Source organism: Chaetodon trifascialis, chromosome 1 (assembly GCF_039877785.1).
Source record: "Chaetodon trifascialis isolate fChaTrf1 chromosome 1, fChaTrf1.hap1, whole genome shotgun sequence".
Lineage (NCBI taxonomy): Eukaryota > Metazoa > Chordata > Actinopteri > Chaetodontiformes > Chaetodontidae > Chaetodon > Chaetodon trifascialis.
In genome coordinates, this window is record NC_092056.1 from 32,727,236 (window position 1) to 32,746,497 (window position 19,262).

General features: G+C 41.1%; 1 protein-coding gene across 3 annotated transcripts in view; it reads left to right on the top strand.

Annotated features, from left to right (window-relative positions):
* Nucleotides 1-19,262, top strand: part of ccdc102a (coiled-coil domain containing 102A) — a 97,944-nt gene that overhangs the window by 66,421 nt on the left and 12,261 nt on the right. For 2 of the 3 annotated variants that reach the window (XM_070969391.1, XM_070969385.1), the window contains 2 exons: nt 568-777; nt 11,823-11,993. In XM_070969391.1, coding sequence (XP_070825492.1) covers nt 568-777; nt 11,823-11,993 — 381 coding nt within the window. Of the gene's footprint in view, nt 1-567; nt 778-11,822; nt 12,152-19,262 lie in introns of those variants that run through there. The other variant, XM_070969401.1, reaches the window with a different exon arrangement.

The following is a 19,262-nucleotide window of genomic DNA, read 5'->3' on the forward strand; positions in this document are numbered from 1 at the left end:
TATGAGTCATGTCTTCATTAGCTAACCTTATTAATGGCATTGTCACTATTTCCCTTTGATGTCTCACAATAAAAGCCGATCGCTACCCTCAAAATAAAGCATATTTATTGTGAAACACACAGGAAGTGTGTTGGTATCATCAGTAGCTGGCTGACACCTGTAAATATATACAAACCACACCTGTAAATATATACAGACATTGGTGTTTTACACAATAACTACTACTGATCTGGTGATATTGACCATTGTCATCTCTTTGTAGTGGCAGATGTAGTAGCAGACTGCCCAGCTGTAACTTTGGCTGTGGTCAGTATTGACTTTCAACTCATAGAAGTCAGTCCAGCAATGCCTCTCCTCCACTCAAGATTTACTGTAAAGTTGCTTTTTAATGCAGTTGTAAACATTTACACATTATCACTGAGCAGCTCCACTGGAGCTGGCGTTGAGGGAATTCAACCTTCTGTCTAACCTTCATGTTACCACTAGGATTGGTTGGTTCACCTAAAATACATTTATCATTTCACTGTCCTCAACCTCTCTTTTCAACTCCCTCCATCTTTCTGTCAGATGGAGAGGCTGCAAGTGGAGAATGCTGCAGAGTGGGGGCGCAGGGAGCGTTTGGAGACAGAGAAACTTGCTCTGGAGAGGGACAATAAGAAGCTGAGAGCTCAGGCTGAAGACTTGGAGGAGCAACTGGCCAAGAAACGTCGGCAGGCTGCCTCAGTACTCGACACTGACCTCAAGGCCATTCAGAGCGAGCTGTTCGAGAGAAACAAGGTGGGAAGGACAGTCCTGTTTTCAGACATCTCACTTCTTTCACCAAGTACAGTCTTTTCCATGAGAAACAGCCACCATTTTTGTAGTCAGTCCTTTAATTCAGGTTTCAAAACTGTTAATTACTACTTGGACCTTATTTTCATAGTTTCATCATTTCTCTTTGCTATCACAACGTCATCTCCAAAGTATAGTACCTACACACTGATGAGATCTTTTTATATGTTAGGACATGGGTTCTTCAATTTTGATGAGTACCAGGTGACTAGACAGGAAAACCCATGGACTTGACTTAATATTTGTGATTGGTCTCAAATAAGATGCGAAATGAATATCAAAGGCACAAAAATTGGACGTCAAATGTACAAAATATCACTGTATTATAATAACATCATCCTTTACCTAAAAAATATGGACTTTCTTTGTTTTATTCATAAGATTATTACTCAGTATGGGCCACTCTCAGGATACAAAGTAAATTGGGGAAAATGTGAGTTTCAGTATCACATACAAACAGAATACAAAAATGAATTCGAAATGAAGAGAAATAACATGCTTAGGAAAACAAATTACAGCAAATACACCAGACACAATATTTAATAAAATAAAGAAAAATGTACATTGATGGTCAAATCTTACTATATCGCTGTGGGGTCGGGTGAACATAGTAAAGATGAATATTTTTCCTACAGTCAATACAGTTTGAGGGTGCTACCTGTCAATACAAAACGCTTGGTTTGAAGGTTTGCATACAACAGACTACTGTCTATCCTTCGGTTGTCAGCAATTTCAAGTTATTAGTTCCTTGTGTAAGCAAAGATTGGAAACATATTGCAGAGAATATGTTGACAGAGCAAACGCTGACGTGAAAAGTCTCTATTTTATGACAAGACTTCCAAAGGACATCATGCAAAGCCCAACTGAAGCATCATTTAACATCTTAAAATCATGTACAAAGATCTTGGGAGTTAACACACAACCACTATGGCAGAACTCAAATATAACATTAACAATAAGGTCATACGTTAAAATAAACGGAAAGACAATGGAGTCACAAAGCTCTATCACATATTTCAAATAACGTCTAACTTCTAATGAATTAGTTATTGATCAAAATATTTCAAGAAGTGAATGCTTAAATTGCATCACTTTACAGCATTCTATAAAAAGAATATTCACATCAACAAATTAAACTGTGACACATATAAATACTTACTAATATACTTTTTAATAACTTGTTCAGCAAAAATAAAGTTAAATGTTTTACACAATGTATAATGAAGGCACTAACAATCAATTTAAGGCTTGTGCAATGAAATGGATCACGGAACTCCCTAAAGTAGGGCAGGGGTTCTCAAACTTATTACTCAAGGGTCAGCATTTGGTTTTTATCCAAGGTCAGAATTCTGGAACAATTTGCTATAACAAAACATTTAATCAATTAAAGTCACGTCTCTTGTGATCAGGCCAGCATGAACTGAGGCAGGCAAAGCTGTTAGTCCAAATTTATTTGTGACTCAGACATATTCTTACAATTACATTCGTAGAAATTGTGTACCAGAGAAAAGGAGACACATTCTGTTTCTGAGGTTTAGGTGCAAATTCTCTAGCGTAACATTACCACTAACACACACCACTCTCTACAGCAGTTAACGTCACCAAGGCAATGTCAACAATTGGGAAATAAGCCATATTAAAACCATATTCATCTGCGGATAGGATTGCTGTGAATGATCTCCAGCTGCACTGTATGTTCAACATCCCTAACAATTTATTGATCAATAGAAGATTTATTTCAAAATAATTGTTGCTCTTCATAACGTATTGTAGCCTGTCAAATAGACGAGCTTTATGATTCTCTGTGGCTACCCGTAGAGCAGATTTTTTGGATCAGTTGCCAGGAATTGGCAAGCTAATCGACAGTAGGGGCTCTATTTTCGACTCCACCGCTGGCGCGGCGCAGGCGCAGCGCAAAGTCAGGTCTGCTGCACCGATGGGGCGTGGCGGCGCAGACTTTGGTATCTTCGTGCACTGCGCCAGCGGCGCATCTCCACCTCCTTCTCATCTCAGTCCCACCCAGCGGCGAAACTCAGATAGAGTTCAATTCAATTCAATTCAATTCAATTCAATTTATTTGTATAGCGCCAAATCACAACAGAAGTTGTCTCAGGACACTTTCCATATAGAGCTGGTACAGACCAAGCTCTTTTATCTACAAAGAAACCAACAATTCCCCCATGAGCAAGCACTTGGCGACAGTGGCGAGGAAAAACTTCCTTTTAACAGGCAGAAACCTCGAGCAGAACCAGACTCTGGGTGGGCGGCCATCTGCCTCGACCGGTTGGGTGAGAGAGGAAGAGCAAGAGAGAGAGAGTGAGACAGACAGACAGACAGACAGACAGACAGACAGACAGACAGACAGACAGACAGAAAAGCAGTCAGAGAGAGAGAGAGAGAGAGAGAGAGACAGATAGACAGATAGAGGGAGAGGAGAAGGCATGGAGTGGGTTTGACACAGCCGAGTCAAATTTTCACCAATCACAGCAGCTCCTTGCCTCACCTTAAAGAACACTGCTGGCCAGGCGCATGGCAAGTGGCAAGTCCGACGCCCAAACTTCTCCCAGGAGACTGACGTCACTCATGTCTGTGTGTGTGTGTGTATATTGTTTTATATTCTTTTCTATATTTTGTGGTATATTTTGTTTATATATATTTATATTCTCAATATAAATATTTTGTTTTTATATTTGCTTTATATATATATATAGTTCTCTCTCTTTTCTTTCTTTTCTAATTTTATTCTAATTCTATTGTTGTAAAGAGCACTGCAACAAAAGCAATTTCCCCTCGGGGATAAATAAAGGATTTCCGATTCTGATGTCTAAATATGAGGTCCTTAGATGGTAAATCCTCGGCCTCCTCCTCCTCCTCATCCTCCTCAAAGCAATGATGTTCTCCATCTTTGTAGATAACGTTAAGCATTACAATGATTACATTTGTATTTGGAATGAAATGACGTGGGTAATAGCGGACAACGATCATCACTTACGTTTTTTCTATGTATCTGTCTCTCTCTGTCTCTCGAGTGCTCTGAGATAGATGCAGTATATATGCTCTGTAGGATGTCACGACTGTTTCTGGTTGGCACAGCGACGTTAACTGATTAGTTCGCATCCCTGTTTCACCTGTGTACATTCGGTCAGGGTGAGTGACCATTACGCGTGCCAGTTGTGTGTCAGTTGACGATGTGGACTGAGTTCTGGACTTTGAAAAGGTGTGAACTAGAGGATGATATTTCCTGTAATGACATATGGGAAAACCCAAGGCAGCCTTTCTGTTGTGAATAAAATGTTAAAATGCAATGCTGCTGAAGGATCCCTGCTACATCTGGAATTAAAGATCTTTGGTTTGGCATAACAAAGTGATGATACAAATTAATATAGCCATTCCACTCACACCACAGGGAGATTTGCATTACTTGAGCAGAGTATCTTCAAAGAATAACCATTATTATCTGTCATTATGTAATGACAAAAGGTAATCATGACTAATTGATGCCAACTCAGAAAAAATGGATCACTGAAGCAATATATCTCATACCTCTTGAACACCTGAGGGAATTTCTCTGACTTTGGCACAGATGTTAGCTTGGAGTCAAAGATGAACAGATTAGAATTTGGTGGCCAAAAATCATACTGTAGGTCATGTTTACTGTGATTACACAAAAAGCATTTCGACCATTACTCAAGATTTCAATTCGTAGCCTCTCTGCAGCAACATCCATATTTGAAGCATTGTAGTCCAACACAAGCTTATTGGTTTTCCTGATATTGAGCTTCAGGTGATTGTCATTGCACCATTTGATGAGGCTCTCTATCAGTCTGTACTCCTCCTGTAATCTCCCCTTCTGTTCCTGAGTTATGGTGTTGAATAATGTCCAGAAAAGTGTTTTTTGTAGTAGGTAAAGTAAAGACAGTATGTTTCTCACTGGAAATTATTCACAGGAATCATATATGTCCATATATTGATAACTTCCATTTCACCAAAAAATAAACACTTCATACTTTTTATTAAATTCCTTCAAAGTCTTCACTGCATATGTTATATGAAACAAGGGTGTAAATGCAACTTGACTGGTTGGCAGAGGCAACCAAACCTCCTAACAACAACAAGGTGGTAATTCTTGTTTCATTTCTGACTTATGCTAGTAATAGTCATCTTCCTTTTCTCTCTGTGCAGCTTCATGGTATTAACATTGCATGTTATCTGTGCTGTAAGATGACAGTACAATGAAAATCGCAGGATTGTAATGTGCTTATGACTGAAATTATTTGAGGGTTTTGTTAGATATGTAAATTGCATTGGAGGAGGTTGGAAAAGGTGCCACTCACTTGTTTTTTATTAATAAAATAAAAACTAAGTAAATAAAACTTAAAAAAAAGAAAAAAGACAACAGTCAACAGTACAAAATCCCACAATATTAACTTTACTGTCAAACATGACTAGGAAAGCAACCACCCTCTCATATAAGAAGCTGGAACCAGTAGTAGTAAAACGAATTGTTTCATCTCTAATATTTTTTATAATGCTACCAAATCCCAAACAGAGCCTTGCACCAGGGCCGTGCAGAGACCTTTGGAGGGGCAGGTGCTCAAAATTAAAAGGGGGCATTTGGGAATTTGAAAAACCATACAGAAACATACCTTGCAATATAACCGGTTTAATGGTAGCAACCCATATTCATTAAGAATGTAACATGGAAACACAACATACCATATCATTGTCCACACCTCATATATTTGTTAGAGGCCAGTGCAAAGCAAAATTAGTCTCTGTTTTACCTGATGGGGTACATTAAACAGCTTCTGTTGAGGGGGTTGGTGAGGAGGCTGCTGCTGATATGACATTTCATACCTTTTCAAAAATTGTACTGTATAGCCACGAATTTAATCCATTCATAATCTGCCTTTTATTATTCCTGGTGCTAAATTAATAAAATAAAAAATAATTAAATGATATAGAAATCATGTATTTAAATATTTTTGTGCTTTTATTCAGTTTGACTATCGACTTCTATAATTTGTATGTATATTATATTTAATTTGTGTGTAAATTTTATAAACAAATAAGTACTGATATGTTTAAATGAGAGGTTGAGAAAATCAAAATTCAAAGTCTTCTGTTATTGTTATATATATATATTGTAATAGTCCCCCCCCCCCCCACACACACACACGTGCCTGCCTTGCGCAGAAGTTCTCCTTCTGAAATCTAGCTGTAGTAGCCTCATGACACCTCTACTTTATAAGAGAAATAACAGGTCATAACTGGAAACCTTTTTATACGTTGCTTTTCTGAGTTGCTGACTGTTAATAAAGCTAATTTGTATCCCACCTTTCAGGCAAAGAATAAAAGTGGAAATAAATGCACCAGAACAATATTTAAAAACACAATAAAAAGGCAAATAACATGAATTAAAATAGAATATGATAACATTCTATAGTACATATTTTTTCATTTACAGAGAATAATGCTAACCCGTAAGCTAAGTAAAATATTAGTAGATGTCTTGTAATGATACCTGTGGTCACTAGGTGGAGATATTTACCCAATATGCACCTCTCTGGCAGGGTGAAGACAGTCAGGAGGACCTATAGAGTGCAGTTTGTGTGCAGTTTGTAGATAGATTTCATGCAAAATGATGACCCATGATCGCTGTGTTACTGTGAAAATACAGTTTATCCAGTGAAAAGTGCCAAAGGGTTAGGAGTTAGGGTTACTGCCGAGAGCTCTTCCCATAAGGATGTGTGTTGGTTTGTGTGTGTGTGTGTGTGTGTATGTGATGATCACTAGTCCTCCGCTCTAGTCTCCTTAAATAGCCCTATTAGGCGCTTCATATAACCGCGTACGGGTTATATATGAAGCTCTCAGGTGTATTTAATGCAGCAGTTAGCAATGCACACACATACACACGTACAGGGTAAAAAACAAAATTAATCAAAAGGAGAGACAGAATGTGATGACAGTTATGTTTGTGCAGAAAAGTACCAGTGACTCAGACTTGACTCGAGCAAAAAAAGACATTTTTATGCCGGGTATTTTAACATTTTGTCAGTGCAACCGCAGCAAGTCCTTATCAATATGTTTTGGCCTTTTTTTTTTTTTTAGAGAAGGAAAAGTTTAAAAAATCTGATTGTTTTGGGGGGGGGGTTCGCAACAAAAGGTTTGTGGTTTATAATTGTGATGTTAGTGGTGATTATCATGCAACAAGGTGTTGATAGATAGATAGATAGATAGATAGATAGATAGATAGATAGATAGATAGATAGATAGATAGATAGATAGATAGATAGATAGATAGATAGATAGACATGAACATGTGCAGTACATATAGATCTGAGTGTGTTTTAGCACTTGTGTTACTCTTATCTAGTCTTATCTACATCTTTTGTCATTTTCTTTATTGCATTGATCTGTTCTGACTAATGTGGTTGGAGCAGTGCCCACAAGTCCTTCCCCCACTGTCTTAGGCAGCCCTGATTATAAACCCAACTGCGTGTGTGCAAGGGAGAGAGACTTTGCTGTCTAAATGAATGCTAGATTCAGTATGGCAGAAGGGGAGGGAGAATTATAATGATTCCTTGTTTGTGTGTATGCATGCAAGAATATGCCAAGTGAGCTGTAGTTATGTACATCAGATATTCCCACATGTGATTCTGGTTTATGTATTTATTTATTTTTTTTTGTTCTGTCACGTTAAATGCCATTTGTTAAGGTAAGGAATGTGTAAACATATTTCTTGGCCTAAGCCTGTGGTTCATGTGTATGGATGTATACATGTGTGTTTGTTTTAGTGGAACAGATATAGAGATGGACTTCAGGGTCTCTCCATTTAACAAGCACATTTAACAAGACACACACACACACACACACACACACACACACACACACACACACACACACACACACAGCACATAACTGTGTATTCAGGCACATATTTGGCACAAATACAAAAAAAACCAATCATCCCATAATAGAATATTAAGATATACACAGGCTCAACAACAAATATTCATGCTCATAGATCATTCAGTAATCCCTTATGTTTAATAGAGTCCGGGAGTCCCTGTCTCTCCCTCCTCTTTTATTCCCTCTTCCTCTGCCCTCCCAGACATTCATTACATAGTCTTGAAATAGTAAAACTAGAGGGAATATTGAGGTTTCTGGCCTGTATGTATGCTTTCAGGCATACAGTACAGAAACCTGCTTCATTTATCAGGCCTTTTGTCTGACAGATACCAGGCCAAGGACCAGGACATGCATGTGTATATGTCATCTGTCTGTGCCTGCCCATGACCTTTTTCTTTTGGATGAATCTATTTTTTATTTCACTCCACAACACTGTATCACTGTATTTTTAGATTAGATATCTGTATGATATCTAATATGTGCGATAACTGTTAGAAAAGTTTTTTAATTTGACTAACTGGGGATCAGTCATGGTGGGTTTTGTTTTCACACGAGCACCCTTTTTATAGGTGTCACATTTTTCAGGAAATGAATTTTTGGATGTCCTGTTAGCCAAGTAAATGAAAATTTAATAAACATGGGGAATGAGGATATACACGAGCATATGGGAAGAAAATTAAAAACAAAAAAGGTGTTAAAACTGCTAATGATATGGTTTTACTGTATTGGGATTTCATCGGACATTATATTTGATTCATGTGCTATTGTCTTATTTCATTATGAGCATATTGTGGCTCCATAGAATGGATATTATTTTCACTGTTTTTTTCAATTAATTAATTACATGTTTAATCTCTTAATAGCAGAGTGAAAAATGCTAAAGACAATTTCCAAGTCCGATCTGTTGAACATTGTTATTCTGTGAAACAGTATATTTTTTGGGATGCATGACAAATTTCAGAAAAAAATTCTGATAAAATGAAATCATAAAGCAAAAAATCTAATTGATTGAATTGTCTGACCAGCAGTTCAAATCCTAAAGATTTTTTATTTACAATGATTTGATTGAACTTAATGTATGACATTTACATAATTTTTAATCCATCTTTGAATTTGCATAATCAAAATTAAAATTAAAGTGAATGTAAAAAAACTGTGCAACCTTAACTCGAAAAATTAAATTGCAATTTAGACTTTTGCAATTCTTATCTGTCCCAATTTTAGCTTGATGCATTAAAAAGGCATTGAAGAATCCTGCCATTGTGAAGCCTTTCATTGTCAATTGGATTTCAAAATTTTGAGTAAAATTTTGAAATCTATGCTCACACAAATGAAAAAGTACATTTCCAGTTGATGAAACAATATCATTTCAATATTGGCAGCCATGGACTTCTATACTTGAACCAGTGAAAGATTACCATTTCTACTTATGCACAAGATATGTGATAGATGGATTATGAGGAAGCGTATTTCCTAAAATGGTGAACTAACCCTTTCAAGGAAAGGGTAGTTTAAATTTCTAAATACCTGTGACAGCAGAAAATGTGTATGAATTTGCAGCTGAAAATAGCCCCAAAGACAAGTGAATGAAGTAAAGATAATTGTTTATTATGACAGATCATATGCAATAATTAAGGCTTATCGGTAAGTCTTTGGCGGTTCACACAGGGAGATCTCATAATCAAGGAGCATCGCCCTGAGCAGCAGCAAGATAAACCCCTCCATGAAGTCCAGACACTGGTGTTGGCTGATGACTCTCTTGACTGATGGGGCTGATGCAATGATGAAGCTGAAGATCTACGAAGAGTGGATGGTGATGGAGAGGTGGAGGGGGTGGACAAAATGGCAGCATGAACATACTAAGGCAGAGAGAGAGAGAGAATTATGCTTGAAAAGACAGCAGCAAAATAATAGGCTACCAGTGAAGGAGTGTCACATTGCAATTGGGCAGATGGCAGATGTGACCAGCTGATGAGAACAGATGATATCTGAATTGACAGCCTCAGACAGTGACAGCAAAGAAATTATGAGTGAGAAGGTTGAATGCAGGATGCAATGAGAAATAAGGTACAGGGCGAAGCGTGCAAAACAATAGCCTTCCTAACTGAACTTTCTCTAGGGCTTCATTTCCTCCTGTTTGAGTAATGTTTGCTAAATATTACAGTGGCTAGCTGTTTCAGGAAATTACTGAGCCTTTTAAAAGATTTATGATTTTCAAGATTCATACTGTCAATAGGAACCCATGAGCAGTCAGAGACAGAGTACTGATGCATAGCTCATCTTTCTCCCTTTACCGCTAAACAGTTTGCCAAAGGATAAAATATCTGGTGATCTCATCAATATGTTTCTTAGGCATCTTTCTTCTCTTGTGCAGGCTGCACAAAATTTATCACCCTGTAAAATACCACCCCTCCAATTACTCTCCCTCATCCCTTCATCCCTGTCTCCTTCTCAAAACCCCACCCCTTCCTTTTAATGATTCCCTTCTTCATTACCCTGTTGCTCTTTTTGTTTGGCCTGTATCTAGAGTTACACTAGTATTTGTGTGGCATTCAGGCATTTTGCCTTGATTATTATGCAAATATTCACTTCTAAACCCCAATTCTTCTTCTAATCAAATACACTCTGAATGCATGTAACATTCTCAGTGAGTTAGTCAGAATAAAATACAATAGAACTCAACAAATTGGAGCTAATTCTGTGTTGTAGCTAAAAGATTCTAACATTAAATACATAATGAAGATAAAGGCGGGATCAAATGGAGAGAAAAATAAATAAGTAAATATCCCGCTGCTTGATCTGGGCTTTTCTTTTATTGTTCCTGTATGTATCTCATTTCTCTCCTTTGTATTGCTGTATATGTTCAGAAAAGCTTCTTGGAAGCTGCTCTGTCAGGGAAGCCATTGGGTGTGAGGCAGCAGAGAGGGAGGTTGAATCAGTGCCGTCAAAGCACATGAAAGTGCAGTGAGTGACACTGGTACATTATTGATGATGCCATTAGCTCCAAGTGTACTGTGTCCAACTTTCCTTCACTAATCCCAATGCAAACCTATGGAGTGGGACATTTATTGACTCAACCACAACTACATGAAATTACAGCCTGACAGGCAGATTTATGGCCAAAACAGACAAACTTTGAAATGGTTTAGAACACATCCAACACAGACATGTGGCTATCATCAGGACATTTTGGGTGATGTTGTAACTGGTTTTTCAAACAGGTTCTTTTTTGTTTTCACCCCCTGCAACTACAGGTTTTTCAGAAGGCAGGAATAGCTACAAAAGAAAGCTTTTCATTGTTGTAATAAGTTCTGCCTCATCTGCCAGAAATTAAAAAAAAAAAAAAAGAATTTTGAAAGGCTTGGTGCATGGGACTCTTCGATCCAAACGGAAGTCAGAGAATGTGTTTCATGTATACTCCATCCACGAGAATCCATGTGCCTGTTTTGGTGGGTTCTTCTTGTTTCACATATAATATGATACCATTGTCATGCAAATGAGAATATACTTCCTCTTGCATGTCCTCATTGTGGACTGAAATTGTTTTGCATTTCTATTGGATATGGATATGTAATGAATCATTGTGCAAGAGTTCAATCAGGGTTAAATTTGTGTGGAAAGGTGTATCAGACAGAAAGCAAAGCAAATTTTTGGCTTGTATTTTTCAGTTGGACCTTTTGTGTTTCTTCACCCCAAACAGCCAATGTGCCAACTCTGCAGAGGTTTCCTGCAAGCTAACTAACGAGGGGCACACTGACTGTGTCTATGGGAGTGGGCCTGTGTGTTTGTGTTCAGCTTATAGTCTGATGTAAGAGGAAGGCTGCAGTCATTTCCACTGTCTCATTTATAAAGCATATTCATTAAAGCCCAGGAATATGTGCAATCAGTTCACACAGTCTCTTCCTATTGACCTCGTATGCATATACATAAATTCCTTTCACCAGTTGAAGCAGTTAATCAGCTAGTATTTTTCAGTAGTACCTGAGACAGAAGAGCTGGCGGACCAGAATCAGCTTTAGAAAAATTGTTGTGGAAACATCAATCTCTAAGTCTGTCTTTTCTGTTTGCTGTGTCCTCAGGAGCTGGCTGACCTTCGTCATGTTCACTCTAAGCTGAAGAAGCAGTTCCAGGAGAAGACAGCAGAGCTCGTCCATGCCAACCGGAGGGTGGAGAGCCACGAGGCTGAAGTCAAAAAGCTACGGCTGAGGGTGGAGGAGCTTAAGAAAGAGTTGGGACAGGCAGAGGATGAGGTAGGAACATGGCTGTACAATTATTTGTGGCATGTAGTTCAAAATACATAACCATCAGAGACTATTGCTTTTGTCCATTTATTGAAAACCTTCAGCTTCTGACCATTCCACCAATCCAAAACTCTTGACATTCCAATCAACCAACACCTGGACAATTTAAAAAAAAAAAGAAAGAAAAAAAGGTCATACTGTCATACCTGTCAACATTGGCATTTGAAATTATGGGAAATTTTCCAGTGTCCTGTCCTGGGCAGTCCCACCACCCTTACCGCTGTCCACATACCCCTTACATTTAGACAGGCTACACACAGTGAAGACGATGTTGATAGGAGAGGGTAATGATGAAAATGTATAGGATAGTTTCTGTGCCTCTTGAGTGCGTTTATGCGTGGTAGAAGTGTCGCTTTCCCTTCGCGTGATCCAGTAAAATTCATGTGACATATTTTACAAAAAGCATGACTTTGACTGTCATGTTATTCTTCACTAAGTGCATGTAAGCCTCCTCCTATTCCACAAGTGATTAGACTTTTTGGCAGGTACTGCATCCCTCTAACGTTCATCATTCTGCATCTTCTTTTTCTATTGGCAGGTGCCATTTGCGCGAAATAACTTCTCGTCAGTAGATGTTACAGCTAATACAGATACAGCCACATTGAATACATCGAATGACTCCTGTCAATGTCAGAAAGGTTAAAAATACAGGAGGTTTATTGCAAAGTATCTGAATGGGAGGACAGCAGGGGAGAAGGGTAAACTATTGGAGAATCTGGGGAAAAACTGGAGGATTGGCAGGTGTGCTTTGGATTCACGGTCAGTCACCTAACAGTGCACAGAAAACAGCACAAATAAGAATTGTCTTTCTGACATTTTCTATGGTGATTGAAGCTTTTAGTGAGGGCAGTTTCTTTCCTCACGTCTAGAACTTGAATTGGTTCTTGGGAGCTTGAGCTCCTAAAGTTGTGCTCCTGCATCTCTAAAATTGTGGTGGAGAGCTTAAGCAAGATAACCATAACATTTATAAATGTGAGAACAAGATCTAGATTGAAAAATACTGGGTTTTCCCATTTAATTTCTACATGCCTAAACTTTACTGGCTGATTGATGTTGTGTCATCTCATTTGACACACAGCACACTGGACATGACCCACAGATGTCCTGAGAAGCTGTACTGTTACATAAGCCGTAATCGTAATTGTTCTGGCTGCATCAGGACACCAAGTGGTCAATTTCCCACCTGTAGGCATACTTATCACCACCAGAGATAAGCCCAATGAGGGTGGTGTCATCTGCACACTTCAGGAAATTGGCAGACTGATGAAAAGGGTGCAGCTGTTCATATACAGGTATAAGAGCAAAGGGGAAGGACACAGCCTTGGAGGGATCCGGTACTGATGGTCAGAGACATCTTTGCCCAGCTACACATGGAGCCTCCCTTTGGACAGGAAGTCTGTGATCCACCTGCAGGTGAAGTCAGTCAGGCTCAGCTGGCAAATCTTTTCCTGCAGCATAGTATTGAAGGCAGAGCTGAAGGCCACAAACAGCATCCTGGCATTGGTTTCCAAGGAGAACAAGTGCTGGAAAATCAGGTGCAGGGCCATGTTTATTGCAGGGCGTCTGTGAGTGGGTTGAGACGATTTTGAGGTGGCATAGCACAAGGCGCTCAAATTACTTCATTACCACAGACATCAGGGTGACAGGTCTGTAGTCATTAAGTCCTGCAGTCTTTGGTTTTTTTTGGAATGGGGATGACAGTGGAGGTTTAGAAGCAGGGTGGCACATACCATGTTTCCAGTGAGGTTTTGAAGATGTCCATGAACACTGGAGAATGCTGATCAACACAGTTCTTCAGGATGGATATAGAGAGACAGTGTCTTAGGCTTTGTGGGGTTTATGCCTAAAAAGGTTTGTGAAAAGGATTGTTAACATCCCTCTCCAAGATGGAGAGAGTTGTCACTGCAGTTTTGGAGAGGCCCAGGTGTCATGAGGGATGGTGTCAGGACTGTCACATTGACTTAAGACAAGAAAAGAAATGCTTTCATAATAACAAAACTGATTCAGTGTACTATGCACATCCTAGCAACTTAAAATTACGTCAAACAGGCTGTTAATTGCTTAGAACAGTAAAGAGAACAAATCAAAAGGTAGTAAAGGAAGGCTTTGTTTAAAGCGTAAAGTGACCATAAACTATAATACATCTCCCACAATGCACGTCGATTTTGTGACCTGTGAACTGACGGCATCCTGCCCCTAGTGTGCAGTGTTTCCATATCTGCATTTAACTAAAGCAGTTTTCTAACAAGTGATGGAATTGAAAAAGATCTACATATAATCCCAAAATGTCTAAGAAGAGAAAATTGATACAAGTGCTCTGCCAATTCCCCGTCTCCCTATATTCTTGTTACCCTGTTTGCACATCAGCTCTGATGGTACAGTCTGGAGGCAGACATCAGCTTTCTAAAGAAGGATTTGGAGGAGGTGAGATTTTTCCTTTTTGTTTTGGAGTTACATGGACATTAAGGATAAGATGAGGGCCATTACAACCTTTGAAGTTATAGTCAAGACAAAGCCCTGGTTTTGGAAGCTCCAGGCATGGCTGACCTGTTATCTGGGACTGATAATCTCAGAAAGACCATGCTGGTAACTCAGGATTACTCCCGTGGCTTTCATGCTAGACTTAGCATGGAGCCTATTAGCCACTTGTCTGTCCAAATTTCTCAACCTGTTACCCTCCAGCAGCATAGCCATCCAGTTTCCATCCTGTCAGGTTCACCAGCCTCCCTGGCCATCAGCTCTCTTAGACCTATCCATGTTGTTTTCAGGTCTGTCCAGCCTGCACCACTGGTAAGTGCTCAGCCTGCTTCCTAGAGCTCTAGAGAAGTAGAAACTAGCCTTCACTCTGGCCTTCTCTTAACTTGCCAGCCAACCCAAGAGCAAACATAGCCTCCAGCCAATTCCTGTTACTAAGTTTGTCAGCTTCCTGCCAGAATCCACCTGTGATGAATCCCAGGAGTCTCCTCTCTGGGGTACCTGGCTAGCTTCTAAGACAGCCCCCACAAGAAAGCAAGGCTCCTGACGACACTGAGGGTCAGCCAATGCCATCTCTGCTCCCGGCTCCCAGTCAGTGGCCTGGCCAACATCTGCTTCTGGTTTTCTGTTGGTGGTTCGGCCGGTGCATGTTGGACTCCAGCAGGGCTGCCCTATGTCACCGGTTCTGTTCATCATTTTTATGGACAGGATTTCTAGGCGCAGCCAGGGACCGGAGGGGGTTCGGTTCGGGGGCCGGCAGATTTCGTCTCTGCTTTTCGCGGATGATGTTGTCTTGTTGGCTTCCTCGAGCCAGGACCTTCAGCATGCGCTGGGGCGGTTCGCAGCCGAGTGTGAAGCAGCTGGGATGAGAGTTAGCACCTCCAAGTCCGAGGCCATGGTTCTCGACCGGAAAAAGGTGGCTTGCTCCCTTCAGGTTGGAGGAGAGTTCCTGCCTCAAGTGGAGGAGTTTAAGTATCTTGGGATCCTGTTCACGAGTGAGGGAAGGATGGAACGTGAGATTGACAGGCGGATCGGTGCAGCGGCTGCAGTAATGCGGTCGCTGTATCGGTCTGTCGTGGTGAAGAAGGAGCTGAGCCGAAAGGCGAAGCTCTCAATTTACCGGTCAATCTACGTTCCTACCCTCACCTATGGTCATGAACTTTGGGTCATGACCGAAAGAACGAGGTCCCGGATACAAGCGGCTGAAATGAGTTTCCTCCGCAGGGTGGCGGAGCGCTCCCTTAGAGATAGGGTGAGGAGCTCTGTCACCCGGGAGGAGCTCAGAGTAGAGTCGCTGCTCCTCCGCATCGAGAGGAGTCAGCTGAGGTGGCTCGGGCATCTCTATCGGATGCCCCCTGGATGCCTCCCTAGGGAGGTGTTCCAGGCATGTCCCACCGGGGGGAGGCCCCGGGGAAGACCCAGGACACGCTGGGGTGACTACGTCACTCGGCTGGCCTGGGAACGCCTCGGGATCCCCCCGGAAGAGTTGGAGGAAGTGTCCGGGGAGAGGGAAGTCTGGGCGTCCCTGCTCAGACTGCTCCCCCCGCAACCCGGCCCCGGATAAGCGGAAGATAATGGATGGATGGATGGATGGTTCGGCCAACATCTGCTCCTAGTTTGCAGTTGGCAGTCCTGCCAACACCCGCGTCTGAGCTCCAGCAGTCATCTGTTCCTGTGCTGCAGCCATCTCCTGATTCTGCTGAGTTCTAGCACCCTTGTGTTCCTGCTGAGCTGCAGCAGTCTACTGTGGTGGTGTTTCATCAGCCTTCTGTTTGTCTGGCTCCACCAGCTCCCCTGACAGTGAGCCTCCAGCCCTGCTGCCTTTTGCAGGCTCCAGCCCTGCTACATTGTGGCCGGCCTGCAGTCCTGCTGTACTGTTGCCAGCCTCCAGTTCTGCTGCTCTGTTGTTTGTCTCTGGTTCCATACTGGTCCTGATCCCTAGACATGTCATCAACCTCCAGGGGCTCCCACCTTCATTGCCAGCCTCCAACCCAACCTTCAGAGGTGTTCTGCCTTTGTCACCAGCGTCCAGTCCTGCTCCTCCATGTGCTTCTGTTACTTTCTTACCTGTACCTGTTTTTGCTTGCCTGATTTAACTCTTTGACTGTTTGCCTGTTTATTGGACTCTGGATTGCTTTGCTGCCTTCTTGTTAGATTTCTGGTTTTGACTCTCTCCTGCCTCACATACTCTGTAAGACAATGTATCTCAAGTTATATTATTAAATCACTAACTGTTTCTGTTCCTGTGCTGCAGCCATCATCATTTTAGTACCATGACCTGGATGAATGAGAATCTTCACAGATGTATCACTAAGCTGTATCATATTTGCTTCAGTTGGATTCTTTTCCTGTATTCCTGTTACTCTGCTTGTGCATCATGACAGCATGACAGTAATAAGATATGCCTTTTTATTACATATTTTTCCTTGTTTGAAAAGAAGTATATCTCCTGTCATGACAACTTCAATTGATTCCCATAGAACTCTACCAATGTCATTTCCAAGGGACTCTGGGGATTCTCTGCACGGATGCCAAAGAAGTAACCTGTATTGGTTACTTTTTTCTGTATTTATAAAATTTGAAATGTTCACTATCAATAAAATGTTGTCCTCTTTCATAAATGTAGTGTAAATGATGAGATCAGGTGAAAGAGTGTGTTCAAACAGCTGCTAAATGTTGGCAGGTAAGATGCACTCAGAGATGTTGTAGCTGGCAGCCCATTACAGCAATGCCATGACATACTGAAATGTTTTTCACAAGGAAAGAAATTATGTAATGTGTCGCATTAAATGTAGAGAAGACACAAAGAAGATGATGAAGCCATTGTCACTTCTCAAACTTTAAGTTTCTCCTCACTCAACAATTCTCAAAATTACTTGATTTTTTTTCGTTTGGATTTTGTTTTGTTTGTAGCCTACTTACGCAGGTGTTAGGTCTGAAGACCACTTTAACCAAATGACTCAAATGCCAAGGCACAGAGGATAAACACAGGACAGCCTTTTAACGGTTTTATTTGGTAAACAAAAACATGAATAACCAAATCTCTCCAACAGGAGGGAAAAAAAAACATTAAACACAAAAGCAGTTAACTAAGAGTGTCCCAAAAACAAAATAGTACAAAATTAAGGAGGCGGGCAGGTAGGAATATTAATATACAAACAGTCACAGAAATAAGCAGCAGCTGCATGGCAGCGCAAACCTCACCAGGAACGATGAACCTGCAAGACGACAAAGCACAGAGACTCCGGGGAAGGAGCTATGTTAGTAACACGCCGTGGTAGGACATGAGAGCATGCGGATGGAGAGGGACAGAAGGACAGAGGAGCTCGGTGTATCTTTGGATGTCCCCCAACAGTCTAATCCTATAGCAGCATAACTAGGGGCTGGTCCAGGACAAGCCTGAGCCAGCCCTAACTATAAGCTTTATCAAAAAGGAAAGTTTTAAGCCTACTCTTAAATGTAGAGACAGTGTCTGCCTCCCGGACGAAGACTGGAAGATGGTTCCACAGGAGAGGAGCTTGACAGCTAAATGCTCTGACTCCTGTTCTGCTTTTTGAGACTTTAGGAACCATAAGTAGACCTGCATTCTGGGAACGCAGTGTTCGAGTAGGGCAATAAGGTACTATGAGCTCTTTAAGATAAGAAGGTGCCTGGCCATTTATGGCTTTGTAAGTAAGGAGGAGAATTTTAAACTCTATTCTAAACTTTACAGGGAGCCAGTGCAAAGTGGCGAGTATTGGAGAAATATGATCTCGCTTCCTGGTTTTTGTCAGAACACGTGCTGCAGCATTCTGGAGCAACTGGAGAATATTCAGCAACGAATTTGGGCAGCCTGATAGTAAGGAATTGCAATAATCCAGCCTGGAAGTTACGAATGCATGGACTAGTTTTTCTGCATCATTTTGAGACAAAATATGCCTGACCACCAACTGCTTCATGTTTCTAACAGGTTCTCCCCACTCGGCGACACACCCGCTGAGAAACCAACTCTGATTATTGGCAGCTCCATTTTGAGAAATGTGAAGTTAGCGACACCAGCGACCATAGTCAAATGCCTGCCGGGGGCCAGAGCGGGCGACGTCGAATCAAATTTGAAACTGCTGGCTAAGGATAAGCGTAAATACCGATTGTTATTCACGTCGGCGGTAATGACACCAGGTCACTAAAATTAATGTGGAATCGGTGTGTACATATGCTAAAACGATGTCGGACTCCGTAGTTTTCTCTGGACCCCTGCCAAATCTGACCAGTGATGATATGTTTAGCCGCATGTCATCGTTCAATCGCTGGCTGTCGAGGTGGTGTCCAGCAAACGGTGTGGGCTTCATTGATAATTGGCAGACTTTCTGGGGAAGACCTGGTCTGATTAGGAGAGACGGCATCCATCCCACTTTGGAGGGAGCAGCTCTCATCTCTAGAAATCTGACCGATTTTATTTATGAACCTAACCCCTGACAACTCAGAGTTGAGACCAGGAGGCAGAGCTGCAGTCCTACACGCTTCTCTGCGCCTCCATTAGAGCAGTTACCCACCCAACACTCCATAGAGACTGTGTCTGCCCCCCGACCACGTAAACTAAGTAAACCAAAAGTACAGAGAAGAGGAGTTAAACATAAGAATCTAATTAAAATTAGAACAACCTCTGCAATAGTACAACAAGATAGGAGAATTAAATGTGGACTCCTTAACATCAGATCTCTGTCCTCTAAAGCTGTTCTAGTAAATGAGTTAATATCAGACCAT